Source organism: Dendrobates tinctorius, unplaced genomic scaffold (assembly GCF_039654945.1).
Source record: "Dendrobates tinctorius isolate UK_male_01 unplaced genomic scaffold, ASM3965494v1 ptg000015l, whole genome shotgun sequence".
In the NCBI taxonomy this organism is placed as follows: Eukaryota; Metazoa; Chordata; class Amphibia; order Anura; family Dendrobatidae; genus Dendrobates; species Dendrobates tinctorius.
In genome coordinates, this window is record NW_027361683.1 from 6,638,952 (window position 1) to 6,654,863 (window position 15,912).

General features: G+C 44.7%; 1 protein-coding gene across 1 annotated transcript in view; it reads right to left on the minus strand.

Annotated features, from left to right (window-relative positions):
* GNL2 (G protein nucleolar 2) overlaps positions 1-15,912 on the minus strand; it is a 123,973-nt gene continuing 108,061 nt past the window's right edge. Inside the window, exons 14-16 of the mRNA XM_073562419.1 lie at positions 2,279-2,367; positions 1,438-1,526; positions 1-187 (exon numbers count right to left, since the gene is read on the minus strand). Coding sequence (XP_073418520.1) covers positions 38-187; positions 1,438-1,526; positions 2,279-2,367 — 328 coding nt within the window. The 3' untranslated portion in view covers positions 1-37. The remainder of the gene's footprint in view (positions 188-1,437; positions 1,527-2,278; positions 2,368-15,912) is intronic.

The window sequence follows — 15,912 nt, forward strand, 5'->3', positions numbered from 1 at the left end:
TGGAAAAAAGTCAGACCTTTATTGACACAACAAATAATTAATGTTTCTGTTTTGATTGTTTTTGTCTGACATTTTTGTTTTGAGGGCTCACTTTCTTTTTGTTGCGGTTCTTGTTTTTGATGTTGTGAGTTTCGTAGTACCGCACTCCCACTTTCTTTGAATATTGCTGCCTTTCCATCCTCCTCCTCTGCAAAAAAAAAAAAAAAAAAAGAATATAAAATTAGAGGACCAGAACACACTATTCTGCGCTACACCAACATCCATGTTGATCTTCAGTACACTGTACTGCCCTATTGCTTTATAAAAAGGTATAATGCACAATTGTGTATATTGTATGTGTTATTATATAGTGCGACATAGAAATACGTTCACATTCAGCCGTCTGTGCAAATTGGACCACAATGCACGGAAAGGCCGTAGCTCTCCTGACATCTTCATAGAAATAAGAACACATCACACTCGGGAGACCTGTGGTCAGTCAGTGCATTGCAGTCCGATCTCTGATCGATCTGCACAGTCATGTGAATGTGCCGTAAAAATGAGAACGTGACAATATACTACAGAGTAGTGAACCAAATGGCTTAGATTCCCACTTACACATGTGAACTATGTGCGTTAAGTGTATAAAAAGGTCTTTTGAAAGGGTTTTTGGCTATGTTGTTAAGTGCTACAGAATAGATTGGCGCTATAGAAATTTTTTTATTATATTGTTAAACATAAGCAGTGGAAAGCCATGATGGAGGAGGAAAAACCCCCACCGATCTACTTAATACCAGAATCTACTCTAGTGCTGCGCTGTTGCTCCTACAGTCTGAGCTATACCAGAGGTAACAATGTCCCTACCACCGGTCACCTGATCCTGCGGGCTCCAGTGGTCATGTCAAGTAATCATTGCTTCCATCCAGCTAAAACTATAGGAGTGAACTCCTTAAACATAGATCAGCAGCTGAAGACCTTGCATACAGTTTGGTCCATATGTATTTGGACAGAGACATTTTTCTAATTTTGGTTCTAGACATTACCACAATGAGTTTTAAACAAAACAATTCAGATGCAGTTGAAGTTCAGAATTTCAGCTTTCATTTGAGGGTATCTGAATTTTGTTTAAAATTCGTTGTGGTAATGTCTAGAACCAAAATTAGAAAAATGTTGTGTCTGTCCAAATATATATGGACCTAACTGTACCTCCTCTCAGACAGCCTACATCACTTGATCGGTTCTCTAGTATTTCTGCTGAGGTTTTCTAAACTGCACCATTATCTAGTAGCCCCTGCTATGTGAAAACCCATCCTAAGTGGATATCCATCTTTGATAGGAGGAACATCAGAGACACAATAATAAAATACAGTACGTTGTTAAAAAAAACAAATCAAAAAACATGGGCTTGAGAGATGTAAGGTGATGACTAGAACGCAAGAGAAGTAAAGGAGAACATACTTCTCTAGATGTTAATTTCTTCTGAGGTTTTTCATTTTCACCATCATCATCGTCATGACGCTTCCTTTTCTTTAATGATTTAGTCCTCACTGCAAGAATTTACAAGTTAGATATCAGTGTAAATATTTTTCCTACACGTGTTAGCTGAGGACATTCAGTTACATGACGCATCCTCAGTATAACGTGTACAGAATACACTGGCACATGTAAAGAGCAGTCTACAAGAGAGGTTAAATTATATACAACAGTACAATTATAGGCGGCCATATACTTTAGCTGTTGTCCAAACACTTTTTTGGGACGAAAGATATTCTTTCAGACCCCCTAATATATCATGCTTGCGTGGCTGAGCGAGCATACATTTTGAAAAAGGAAAGTGAAGCAAGCTACTGCCAAAGAACTGTGGTGAATTATCCCAAGGGAACAAAATGATTGGACATGCTGAAAGCCAAGCAGTGCACAATCCACAACATCATGTAACACGCAGCACAGTGTTCGTTTAACTTTAAGAAGCAGCCAGGGTTAAACTATTTGTAAAAAAGTGTGAAAAAATAGACACAAAAAGAATAACCTAATGGGAACTGGGAAAGGCTGCCGTAATCCAAGAACTTTCTGTGATAATAATATACCTGGTTGCCGACGTAGTAATAAGCACAATGGCGTCCAGGAGGATGAATGGCAAGTAGTAATTGCATGGTAAAATAGGCCAGAAAATAATTAACCTCAGGCAGCGAAGCACAGAGACCAGTTAATTGAGAATTAATGGACAGGGATCATGATGATAAATGTGGATGATGACTGGAGGTTACATGTGGTGATGGCTATGGGATTAATACATTACCTTCACTGTGCTGCTCCTCTGCCTCTTCCTCCTCTTCAGTTTGTAGCTTTGGTTTTGTAAAGAGTTGTTCACCTAGTTCTTTTGGGATTCTAAAAAAGTAAACATTATAATTGGTTAAATAAATAAAAGAAATACAGAAAAAAAGGAAAAAAATATTTCAAATGGCATATGCCTAAAGGATAACTGTGCTTTAAACTAACTTTTCAAAATAACACCATTTCTGGTCATCATGTGTCCTACTGCATATCCAGCATTCTCACCAGTATTGCCCTCTGCACATTCTATCAGTAACTTACAATTCACTGTTTGCTGGGGCAGGGAATGATTTCTCCCATGACAGCACAGATAAGTTCCTGCTTTTCATTCAATTTTTAGCTCACAAGAAGAGCTTCAGCAACATGGAGGTTATTATACAGCAAAGCTGAGCTGTCTTGATCTGAAATCAAGCTTTGTTGTATGGTAAAACACTTGTTACAGAGCTCTGCTACATGTGTTACCAACTGTATCTTTCTGTTCCCTTCCTTGCACTTCACTCCTCCTCCCCCTTAAATAGAGAATAGTGGGCTGTCACAGAACACCAGTAGTCCATCTCCTCAAAGCAAGATAGACTTGAACTGCCTTTTCACAGTGGATGGAGAGTTCAGGAGGCGGGGATGGTGAGGGAAGGAGAGGGAGAAGTGTCAGATAAGATGAAAAAGAAGTAGATTTCTCTGATAAGATGCATTACTAAGTTTCTTATAATCATCTGCACTATTGATTTATGCAAAGTTTGTTAAAAGTAGTTTCTTTTCAACTATGCTAAAGGTATACCAGTCCATAGTGTGAAAAGAGAGGTACCTAGCAAATGTTCTTGTGATCTGATAGGTATGCACGGTTGAACACCATTAAATAGATAAAAAGGTTTTTCCATGGTACACTCCAGTTTTGGTGGGATGGTTTCATGACAGCAGATGCTAGGCTATGTTCCTTGTTCCGCAGAGGAGATTAATCTTTCTATGGGTTGTCTGTGTATCACAAATGTGCAGGATGAAACGTGAGAAATTGCTGAAGAGAACCAGTCATCAGGACTTTATACCCCCAACTAATGAAATGTATGTAATGGTGCTTTAAGGCTGATTACATTCATTCTCATCTTTCTTGTAGAAATCTGTTTTGCAGCTTTAAAGCCATATTTGAAATTGTATGTTAATGATGTGCAAGGGCAGTGGGTGGGAAATGCACTTTAGATTCTCCTGCCTCCCTCCCTAGTCACTGTCTTCTGTCAGACAGGAGGCAAGGCACTTAAACATAAGTTCCTTCCAGTCAGAGACAAGGAGGTAGGCAGGGGAGCTTGAAAGTATTTAGCATAGAATTTCAGCTATGGATTGCTCTAAAACAGCAAGACAGATTTCTACAATGAAAGGGTTTAATCTGCATTAACCCTTTCATGACCTTTGACATACATTTACGTCAAAGGTTGTGTCCCTGCCTTTGATGCAAGGTTGCATGCCAAGCACATATCTTTATCCGCATATCACAGATTTAAATCAGCCATCATATGTGCCTTTACCAGCTGCAGGTGGAGCAGTGCTCTGCCCAGATGTAAACCAGTTAAATCCCACTGTCAATGAAAGCAGAACTTAACACGCGCTGGACCGAAGTTCCTTACTTGTCTTGCCCATCGACGCCCGTCACGTGATCGTATGGAACTAATGGGTTGTTATGACAGCTTGGGGTCCTGCTCATGACCCCAGTGTGTCAAATCACTTGTGATTTCTGCCACAGCACAAGCAATCGGACAATCGCAGTTTCAAGTCTCCTAAGAGGACTATACAATACAGTAAAAGTGAAGAAAAAAAAGGTTTAGCAAAAAACCCCCAACAAAAATTCAAAATCACCCCCAATGGCCCCGTTACAATAATGGAAAAAAAACAAAAAACACACACTTGGTATCTCTACGTTTCTAAAAAGTCCGGTCTACCAAGAAATAAAATTATAGAGAACTAATAGGGCATAACAAAAAAGCAAAAGAAACAAAATAACATATTTGGCCGCTGAACCATTACAATAAAATCCAATAAGAGTGAACCAAAACATACCTACCACAAAATGGAGTCAATAAAAACATTACCCCGGGGTGCAAAAAATAAGCCCTCACACAGACCCAGATTCCGTAAAATGTTATGGGTCTCTGAAAATGGTGACACAAGCAAAAAGTTTTTTACCTTACAAGATTTCCAAATTTCTTTTCACCATTCAAATAAAAACATAATATATACATACGCACATACGTGTTTTTATCAGCGTACTCATACTGACCCGGGGAATCATATTTGAATGATATTTCCAGGTCAGTTTTACAATGTAGTGAACATGATTAAAAAAAAAAAAAAAACTTGTGGAATTCAACTTTTTTGCAAATTGAAAGCACTCATACGACTATGGAGACAGACAAAAAAGTGTTATGGAATAAGGGGAGAAAATAAAAGCTCAAAAACTGAAAATGAAGAGGGTAAAGTACTTCTATAGACGTGCCATCGGTTTTGGGCAAAAAAAACCTGATGACAGGTTCTATTCAATAGTCAGCATTTCCAAACAGTCACTCCTATGTTAGCTCAATAGGGTATAACGTCTCCATATTTCAGTTTTTCATCCAGACAACCCATAGGCTGGCCCAAAACCCTTGTTAGCCATCAGCCTAATTTTCAGCTAACCGCCGCTCTCTCCAGACACCCACATACAGTTGTGTGAAAGTGTTTGCCCCCTTCCTGATTCCTATTCTTTTGCATATTTGTCACATTTAAATGTTTCAGATCACCAAACAAATGGAAATATTAGACAAAGATAACAAGTAAAAAAACACAAAATGCAGTTTTTAAATGAAGATCTTTATTATTAAGGGAAAAATAAAACCAAACCTACAGGGCCCTGTGTGAAAAACTGAAGGCCTCCTAAACATAACTAGTTGAACCAACCTTAGCTGCAACAACTGCAATTAAGTATTTACGACAACTGGCTTGTCTTTTACAATGCTATGGCGGAATTTGGGCCCAAGCATCTTTGCAGAATTGTTGTAATTCAGCCACATTGGAGGGTTTCAGAGCATGAAATGGCTTTTTAAAGTCATGCCACAGCATCTCAATCGAATTAAGGTCAGGACTTTTGACTAAGCAACTCCAAAGTCTTTTGTTTTCCTTAAGCCATTCACAGGTGGGACTTGCTGGTGTGTTTTGGATCATTGTCCTGCTGCATAACCCAAGTGCACTTCAGCTTGGCATGAACAGATTGCCAGACATTCTCCTTCATGATCTTTTGGTAGACAGCAGAATTCGAGGTTCTATTTACCATAGGTCCTGAAGCAGCAAAACAGCCTCAGACACCACATTACAACCACCATATTTTACTGTTGGTATGATTGTCTTTTCCGAAATGCTATGTTACTTCTAAGCAAGGTGTCATGGGACATACACCTTAAAAAAAAGTTCAATTTTTGTCTAGTCAGTCTTCAGAGTATTCTCCCAAAAGTCTTGGTGATCATCCAGATGTTTTCTGGCAAAACTGAGAAGAGCCTTTATGTTCTTTTTGCTTAGCAGTGGTTTTCGTCTTGGAACTCTGCCATACAAGCCATTTTTACCCAGTCTGTTTCTTAGTGCTCATACTCACATGCAAGAAACTCGGACGAGTCTCGCACGTCAATACCCGGCACTGCCGCCGGCACTCGGATTTGAGTGTTCAGCTGCATAGAAATACAAGCAGCCGCACGCTCTGCTCCTGAGTGTCGGGTATTGACGTGCGAGACTCGTCCAAGTTTCTCGCATGTGAGTATGAGCCCTTATGGTGGAGTTATGAACACTGACCTCAACTGAGGCAAGTGAGGCTTGCATTTCTTTGGATGTTCTTGTGGGGTCTTTTGTAACTTCGCTGTGAGTTGTCGCTGTGCTGCTGGGATAATTTTGGTCGGCTGGCCACTCCTGGGAAAGTTCACCACTGTTACAAGTTTTTGCCATTTGTGGATAATGGCTCAATGTGGATAATGTGAAAAACAAGTTAATTTATGTTTTTAAGGGGGGGGGGCAATCATCTTTTCACACAGAGCCCTGTAGGTTTGGATTTCTTTTCCCTTAATAAAGACCTTCATTTAAAAACTGCATTTTGTTTTCACTTGTGTCATCGTTGTCTAATATTTATATTTTTTGCTGAGCTGAAACATTTAACTGTGACAAACATGCAAAACAATAGGAAATCAGGAAGAAGGGGAAACCACCATGGTTACTTACCGGTAGCCGGTTTTTCCGGAACCCATGACAGCACCACCTGAGAGAGGGATCCGCCCCGCCAGGACAGGAACCTACTGAGACATAAGGGGCGGCACCTCTCCCCCGCTTCAGTTGGGTTACAGAGCACTGAGAGGACTTCCCGGTTAGTTACATGTTTAATCCAACACCACAACACTCAAACACACCGTACTAATTGTGCACACCCATACGGTGAAAAAGGGGGGGGGGGAATATACGGGTGCTGTCATGGGTTCCGGAAAAACCGGCTACCGGTACGTAACCATGGTGGTTTTCCTTTCACCCATGATAGCACCACCTTTTTTTGGAGACTTCGAAACACCTTAGGGAGGGACCACCGCTTGCAGCACCCTTCTACCGAAGGTTAAGTCAGCAGAGGAGGATAGATTTAACCTATAGTGCTTAAAGAAGGTTGAAGGTGAGGCCCAGGTAGCGGCCTTACAAATTTGTTCAATCGATACCTCTGCTTTTTCAGCCCAGGAGGTCGCCATGGCTCTGGTGGAATGAGCCTTGATGCCGTCAGGAATCGGGATACCACTAGCTGTGTAGGCTACACTAATGGCCTTCCTAATCCATCTAGCAATAGTCCCTTTTGAAACCCCATAGCCTTTCCTGGCACCCTGAAAAGCTACGAATAGGGACTGGGACCTCCTCCACTGGCTAGTGACAGATATGTATTCTACGAGAGCTCTCTTAACATCCAGACTATGGAATTTTTCCTCCCCCAGATTTTTTGGGTTCTCGCAGAAAGAAGGAAGGACAATTTCCTGACCCCGATGGAAATCTGATGCTACTTTGGGCAGATAAGCGGGGTCTGTTCTTAACACTACCCTATCCTGAAAGGCTTGCGTATAAGGTGGATTTACTGAGAGAGCCTTTAAGTCGCTTATTCTGCGGGCTGACGTAAGGGCCACTAACAGGATCGTTTTCAGGGTCAGAAACTTTAGGGGTAGCTGATGTAATGGCTCATACAGTTCTTTTGTAAGGGCTTCTAGCACCAGGTTTCAATCCCAGGGGGCTATCCGGGGTATTGGGATAGGCCTAGCTCTATGGCAGGATTTAATAAATCTGGCTACCCACCTATTTGATGCCAATTTGCAGTTGTAGAGCGCCCCTAGTGCAGACACCTTAACTTTAAGTGTGTTCACTGCTAACCCCATCTGCAACCCCGATGTAAGAACTCCAGGGTGGCATTAATCGGGGGTTCTTTTCCTAACGGCTTACCTAAGAACTGCAGGAACTTATCCCATGTTCTGCCGTGGATGTTAGTCGTCACTGGTTTCCTGCTCTTTAGCAGAGTGGCCACCAGCCCGGGGGAGAACCCTCTATCCGTTAAAAGCGACCTTTCAAATTCCACGCCGTCAGATGGAATCCTTTGACCTGAGCGTGGAATATTGGACCCTGAGCTAGTAGGTCCGGGTTTTTTTGGCAGAACCCATGGATCGGAGAGGGACATCCTTCATAGCAGAGCAAACCAGGTCCTTTTTGACCAAAATGGAGCTATTATAATCACCCTGGCTTGATCGTTTCTGATTTTTCTGACAACTGTTGGGATCAGAGCCACTGGGGGGAACGCATAAGCCAGCCTGAAGTTCCACTGGATGTGCAACGAGTCCCCGGCCTTGTTTTTTTCTCTTGGGTTTAGAGAGCAGAACCTTTCTGTTTGCCTGTTGTGCTTGTTGGCAAAGAGGTCTATCACCGGTTTCCCCCAAAGCTGAGTTATTTTTTGAAAAATGGACCGGTTTAGCGCCCATTCCCCTTGCTTCAGGGTATTGCGACTCAGGAAATCTGCCTCTGTTTTCTGCCCCTTTTATATGTAAGGCTGTCAAGGAGTGTAGGTGTTCCTCTGCTCTGCTCAGAATGTCTGTCGCCGCTTCCATTAAGGAGTGTGATCTTGTCCCTCCTTGGTGGTTGATGTATGCCACTGCTACCTTGTTGTCTGACATGATGCGTACATTTCGACCCTGGAGTAGCGGAATGAAGTGACTTAGGGCCTTGCTCACTGCCCACAGTTTTCTTAGGTTGGAGGATGCTTCCCTTTCTTGACGCGTCCAGGACCCCTGACCTATGATGCCCCTTAGGTGTGACCCCCACCCCGAGGAGCTTGCATCTGTTAAAATTATATCTGACGTCTGTCTGTCCCACGGTATTCCCAAGGTCAGATTTGTCTCGTCCAGCCACCAGTTGAGAGTGTCTCTGGTTTTTAAGGAAAGCTCCAGCTTCCCTTCTAAACGCCCTCTTAGCGATCTTTGTGCTGTTAGTATCTCCCCCTGGAGTTGCCGGGTGTGAAACTGAGCCCACCTGACCGCCGGAATACAGGATGTTAGGGTACCTAACAGGGACATTGCTCTTCTTAATGTCATACGTGGTTGGTTTCGGCCCGTCAAGGCCAGATTTTGCACCTTCTCTATTTTGGACTCTGGGAGCAGACACTCTTGCCTTTCTGAGTCTAGTATAAATCCTAGGAAGGTCTGTTTTTTTAGGGGTTGCAATTTTGATTTTTTTGAAATTGACTATCCACCCTAATTCCTGCAAGGTGTTTATCACCCGGGTCAACTGCGCTGTACAGTGGTCCTCTGAGCTGCCCACTATAAGAAAATCGTCCAGGTATGGTATTATGACCGTATCGTGAATCCGGAGAAAGGCTGTCACTTCCGCTATGACCTTGGTGAAGACCCTCGGGGCTATAGATATGCCAAACGGAAGAGCCCTGAACTGAAAGTGCCTTAGTATGCCTTGAATATAAAGTGCTACCCTCAAGTATTTCTGGTAATCTGGGTGGATAGGGATGTGATAATACGCATCCTTTAAATCGACTACGGCCATGAAGCAATCTTGATGTAGCAGCTTCACTGCCGTAGTTACTGATTCCATCTTGAAGGTCGGGTTCCTTATCCATAGATTGAGCCGTTTGAGATTTAGGATTGTCCTGAATGTTTGATCTGGTTTTTTTTATCAGAAAAAGGGGTGAATAGAATCCCTTTCCTTCCTGTATGCGTGGTACCTCGGAGAGTACCCGCTTGTCTATCAGGCTCAGGATCTCTGTTTCTAAGGCCACCTGCTCTTCGGTCACCTTCCTGATGGGTGTGATGACGACCACGGGTTTTGGCTGACGAATAAAGGGGATTTTCAGGCCTTTTGTTAGGATGGTCAGGATCCAGGTATTGGAGGAGATCTTTTCCCAAGCCTGGAAAAAGAGTGCCAATCTCCCCCCCACTGGAATACTGGCGTCACTGTGGCAACTTCTTTGAGGTGGAGGTGCCTCCACCAAACATAAACCCAGATTCTTTTTTTCTCTTATCCTCCCATCTTCTGTCAGCGGGAGGACGCCCCATATTGAATCTCCCCCTCCGAAAGGGCTGTCTCCTCTGATCCATAGGGAATCTGGGGAAGCCTTTTTTCTTTTCGCCTGCTTTCTCCAGAATATCGTCTAAGTTCTTGCCGAACAAGAATCGATCATCGCAGGGGAGAGAGCACAATTTGGCCTTGGACTGAAGGTCACCCGGACAGCCCTTAGCCATAACGCGCGTCTAGCAGCATTTCATAGTGACGCTGCCCTGGCTGTCATCCGCATAGAGTCCGCCGAGGTATCGGCCAAAAAAGCTGCTGCCCCGTGCAAGAGATACATATCCGATAAGATTTTCTCTCTTGGGACCCCTTGAAGCCAGCTTTTCTTCTAACTGCTGCAGCCAGATCATGAGGGAGCGTGCCGTGCAAGTGCCCGCTATCGCCGGCTTTAGTCCTCCTGCTGTCGCTTCCCATGCGTGCCTCAAATATGAGTCCGCTTTCTTGTCTAGCGGGTCTCTAAGAACCCCTGCGTCTTCCAGGGGCAGGGCCGACCTTTTCGAGGACCTGGACACTGCTGCATCTATTTTGGGGATTTTGTCCCATATCTCCGTATCCTTATGATCAAAGGGATATTGTCTCTTAGAGGTGGATGGAAGGGCCCCCAATTTTTCAGGCTTTTTCCACTCTTTCTCAATAAGTGCCTGGATTTTCTTGTTTACTGGAAAGGTTCGTTTTTTCCTCTCCTGAAGCCCCCCAAACATGATGTCCTCTAGGGTTTTAGCCGCCCTTTCTTCCTGTAGGCCCATTGTGGTTCTAATGGCCTTTAGGAGGGCGTCTGTGTCTTCTATGGGGAAACATGGTTTACCCCCCATGTCACTGTCTGAGGAGGATGATTCTTCCGCCTGAGATGACTGACGCGGAATCCGAGGGGGAACTAGGGGGATCCTTCCTGCTTTTTTTTCCCTTTTTTCAATAGGGATTTAATTGAGCCTTCCATTTCTGACCTTAGGGCAGATATTAGATTGGCTGCGAAACTAGGCGCTTCCTCCGCCATAGTCCGCTGAATGCACGAAGCACAGAGATCTTTTTGCCAATCTCTTGCTAGGGGAGATTTACATATAGCACAATCCCTATTGTTCTTCTTGCTTCCCGCTTTTCTGGGCCTTTCCTACAGGGTGAAGCATACAACAGAAGCCCCTATTCACATAATGCTAACATCCACGAAGATCACTCACCACCCGAAATCAAGGGTACCGGACTCGGGAGGCTGCGTCGGAGCACGTGATCTGCGCTCTTTGGATCTTGAGGAGTCCCCCGACTTGCGGCTGGGGCAACTGCTGCTTGAATGGCTTCTTTGCTTTCTGCCAGAGGGCTGAGAGGGAGGCAGGGACGCTGAACGTTCCTGCTCTGACTCCATGTTGCACCGCTCATTTGCTGCTGCCTCCTCTTTTTAAATGACGCGCCTCCGCTCTGGTGAGCGTGTCTCTCCCCTCCCCTCTGCGACCGCCGGCCGACCGCTTCAGAAAGCCGGCTGGCGTCGCACCCGGCGCCATTACACCGTCGCCTCTTGCTGACGTCAGCCGGCACACCCAGCATCCAACGCGCCGCTGACGTCAGCGGCTGGAAGAAGCCAGCGTCGCTCCCCTGCTATGGGGATCGAGATGCGGCGTGCGCGAGGGGAGGGCGGCGCGGTGGGGGCTTCCCGCAGACCCCGGGGATCCCACCAGCGCCCACACGAACCCAGAACCCCGGAGGGCCTGGGGAATGTGCGTCCAGCACCCGATGGCCGACGCTACAGGTGAGACACCTGTTCTTCCCGCGCCGGGACGGGGCTGGGGTCCTTTTCTTTTCTTCGCCCATGACAGGCACCGCCGACAGTGGGGTTCCTTCCAGGACAGGAACCCAACTGAAGCGGGGGAGAGGTGCCGCCCCTTATATCTCAGTAGGTTTCTGTCCTGGCGGGGCGGATCCCTCTCTCAGGTGGTGCTGTCATGGGTGAAGGGAAAACATTTTTTCACACAACTATACAGATGCATGTTTGGTTCATCTGTCCTCAGTATAGAGCGGAGACAGATAGTACCAGAAAAATTTGGTGGCAGCTTATCTCCGATGAGAATTCAACTCTTTGATCCGTATTTCTCCTCTTACTTCTATTCTTCGACATACATGTAATGCATAGGAGTGAGCTTTAAAAGTTGAAAATGGTTAAAAAGCACCTTTTTTCAGTTTTTAATTCTTTTCACTGTCCTTGTGGAATGTTTTTATCAAATGTTATGCGTTTGCCAATTGGGGTAAGGTAATCCGGAACTTGCAGCTAATACACAAGAATAAGAACGTAGTTGTGTGAATTAGCCTTTCAAGGGAATAGGTCAGCAGGATTTCACACCTGTAACTATATGTGCATGTAGCTCTATCCAAGACAAGTCCAGCAATACCTTTACATGGCTGGTTTGTTCCCCCCTTATGGAGAAAAGAGTTGATCTATAATTGAAGCTCTACATCTGAAGCCTCTGTCAATCAAGCGCCATTCCCTACCCAGAGTTTCTGCCTCATGCTTGACTGACAGACTCCATACTGTGAGACTTCAGGCAAAAGAACAGTCAATTTGGAGGCAGATGCATTAGATGTACAAATAGCTCTTGAGCCAGCCCCATCTGCGTATCAAAGCAAATGCTAATTTCTCAGCAATGGGGATGGACTGGCCAATTAAGGATATAACTGGACTTGTCTGTAGAAAAAAGTCACAGGGACATATACACTGCTCAAAAAATAAAGGGAACACTTAAGCACAATGTAACTCCAAGTCAATCACACTTCTGTGAAATCAACTTGTACAGCTGTGAAGCAACACCAATTGTGAATCAATTTCTCCTGTTGTGCAAATGGAACAGACAGGTAAAATAATAGGCATTGGCAAGACAACCCCTATAAAGAAGTGGTTCTGCAAGTAGTGATCACAGACAATTTCTTTGTTCTCATCCTTTATGGCTGCTTTGGTCACTTTTGCATTTTGTCATTGCTCTCACCCCTACAGTAGCATGAGGAGGTGTCTACAACCCACAGAAGTTGTTCAGGGAGCACAGCTCATCCAAGATGCAAGCTGTGGCAAGAAGGATACTGTTGACAGTCAGCACAGTGGCCAGAGCATGGAGCAGATACCAGGAGACAGACCAGTATACCAGGAGATGTAGAACAGGCCATCGGAGAGCAACAAACGAGCAGGACAGCTACCTCCTCCTTTGTGCAAGTCCTAACAGGAGGAGCAGTGCTAGAGAGCCCTGCAAAATGACCTACAGCAGGCCACTAACATCCATGTGTCCGCTCAAACAGACTGCATCAGACTAGTATGAGGGTTCGATGTCCACAAGTGGGTGTTGTGCTTACAGCCCAACACCGTGCAGGGCGATTGGCATTTGCCAGAGAACACCAAGATTGGCATATTCGACACTGGCGCCCTATGCTCTTAACAAATGAAAGCCGGTTCACACGGAGCACATGTGACAGAGTCTGGAGACGCTGTGGAGAACGTTCTGCTGCTTGCAACATCCTCTGGCATGACCGGTTTGGCAGTGGACCAGTAATGGTGTGGGGAGGTTTTTCTTTGGATGGCCGCAAAGCCCTCTATGTGCTAGCTAGAGGTATTCCGACTGCCATTAGGTACCAGGATGAGATCCTCGGACCCATTGTGAAATCATATCCAGGTGCAGTGAGCACTGAAATCCTTCTGATGCATGACAATGCAAGGCTTCATGTGGCTGAAGTGTGTAGGCAGTTCCTGCAAAAAGGTATTGATGCTATGGATTTGGCCTGCCCGTTCCCCAGACCTGCACCCAATCGAGCACATCTGCAACATCATGTCTCGTTCCATCCACCAACATCACACTGCACCACAGACTGTCCAGGAGTTAACTGGTGCTTTAATGCAAGTCTGGGAGGAGATCCCTCAGGACAACATCTGTTGCCTCAATAGAATCATGCCCAGGCATAGTAGGGAGGTGATACAGGCATGAAGTAGCCACACACACACTACGGAGAATCAATCCTTGTCTTGAGGTATATCCACTGAAGTTGGATCAGCCTGTAATTTGATTTTCCACTTTGATTTAAGAGTATCATTGCAAATCCAGATATTCATTATTTTTGATTTACGTTGATTATTTTTATGTTTTATTGTTCTCAATGCATTCCACAATGCAATGAATACAGATTTGCGGCTAGAATATTTAATTCAGTGATATCTAGAATGTGGTATTTTAGTGTTTCCTTTATTTTTTTGAGTAGTGTAGTTTGGCATGTGAAATCCTGCAAATTCCTTTTAAGCTAGTGTGCAGGTTTATGATACAAACAAGGATTTAATATGTTTAGAAAAAGTTGTAAGCTTTCTTCCAAAACACAGTGGGCCTCCTTGGGCTGTGTCTGAGCAATAATAATCCTGGACATCAGAAATGCTGTCTACTGGGAGAAAGCATCCATATTTGTCTACTCACAGAACCCCTTTAGGGCTGTTGTATAAAGAAAAGTCTTCCTGACACGGTTTGTCGGAGAGACATCCTCCTCATCCTAGAACTATTCAAGTTGACAAGAAAATCTCTTAAGGGGGTTTTACACTAAGCGATATCGCTAGCAATATCGCTAAATCGTCACTGGTTTTGTGACGTTATAGCGATATTGTTAGCGATATCGCTATGTGTGATACTTACCTCCGACCGGCTCCCCCGCTGCTCATCGCTGATCGCGCGAGAATGCCCGGCTCCATTTCTCGTCGGGCGCTTCCTGCTGAGACTTCCTGCTGTGACGTCCAGCGACGCGTGGAGGCGGGCGGGAGGACGCAGGATCGCTGTGTGTGAATGGTAAGTATCGTGCGCTGCGTCGCTGCTGCATCGCTGTGAGATCTTTCTGTATGAAAGCTCACTAGCGATCATTTAGCGATGCACCAGTGATCCTGACCGGGTCGGATCGCTGGTTGGATCGCTGGTGCATCGCTAAATGTAAAAGGGCCTTTATGTTGTACATTATGTCATTTGGCTAAACAATCTGAATGTGATTTGGGGTACTTTTTTGTTGGATGAATAGAGCTTTACGAGTCTTGGTGGACCAAAGATGTTGTCGGGTGTCAGCAGCTTTCTTCTCTGCACCAGCACATAGGCCCACTGCGGTAAGTGAGCAGTAGAAAACCGAGGCCACCATTAGTGTAACGTTCTGGGAATCTCTACATCCCATCCTCCAGGAAAGCGAGCAGTAGCTTTTGAGTTACAACTAGGTGTAAGTGGAGCTACAACACATTCTCTAACATATAATGCCTTCCTATGCCGCGCCTCTAAGTTTTATTAATGATTATTTTGGGATGACGAGTATACACATTGTGATGTGGTGTACTTTCCACTTCTAAACTTGCACTTGTCAATGGAATATATAATAACACATTGCATGTGTGACCAAAATGTACAAATGTTCTGTCCCAGTACATGAAAATTAAAAACTAATTAGACGCAGATATTAAAGGAAAGTTTTGGCACGCGATGTACATAAAGTAATAAATAAATAGACAAATTAAACTGGCCATATAGTAAGAACATGAAAGTGATACCAAGTTTACATGACAGGGTCCACTTTGATGAAGTGCATAACATACCGTGACCGTGCTAAAGATCTCTCAGTTTATGCCTTTTCAGCTTAATGTCCAGAAACCACCATGGTTACTTACCGGTAGCCGGTTTTTCCGGAACCCATGACAGCACCACCTGAGAGAGAGGGATCCGCCCCGCCAGGACAGGAACCTACTGAGACATAAGGGGCGGCACCTCTCCCCCGCTTCAGTTGGGTTACAGAGCATTGAGAGGACTTCTCGGTTAGTTACATGTTTAATCCAACACCACAACACTCAAAACACCCTACTAATTGTGCACACCATACAGTGAAAAAGGGGGGGAATGTACGGGTGCTGTCATGGGTTCCGGAAAAACCGGCTACCGGTAAGTAACCATGGTGGTTTTCCCTTCACCCATGACAGCACCACCTGAGAGATTTTTGGAGACTTCGAAACACCTTAGGGAGGGACCACCACTTGCAGCA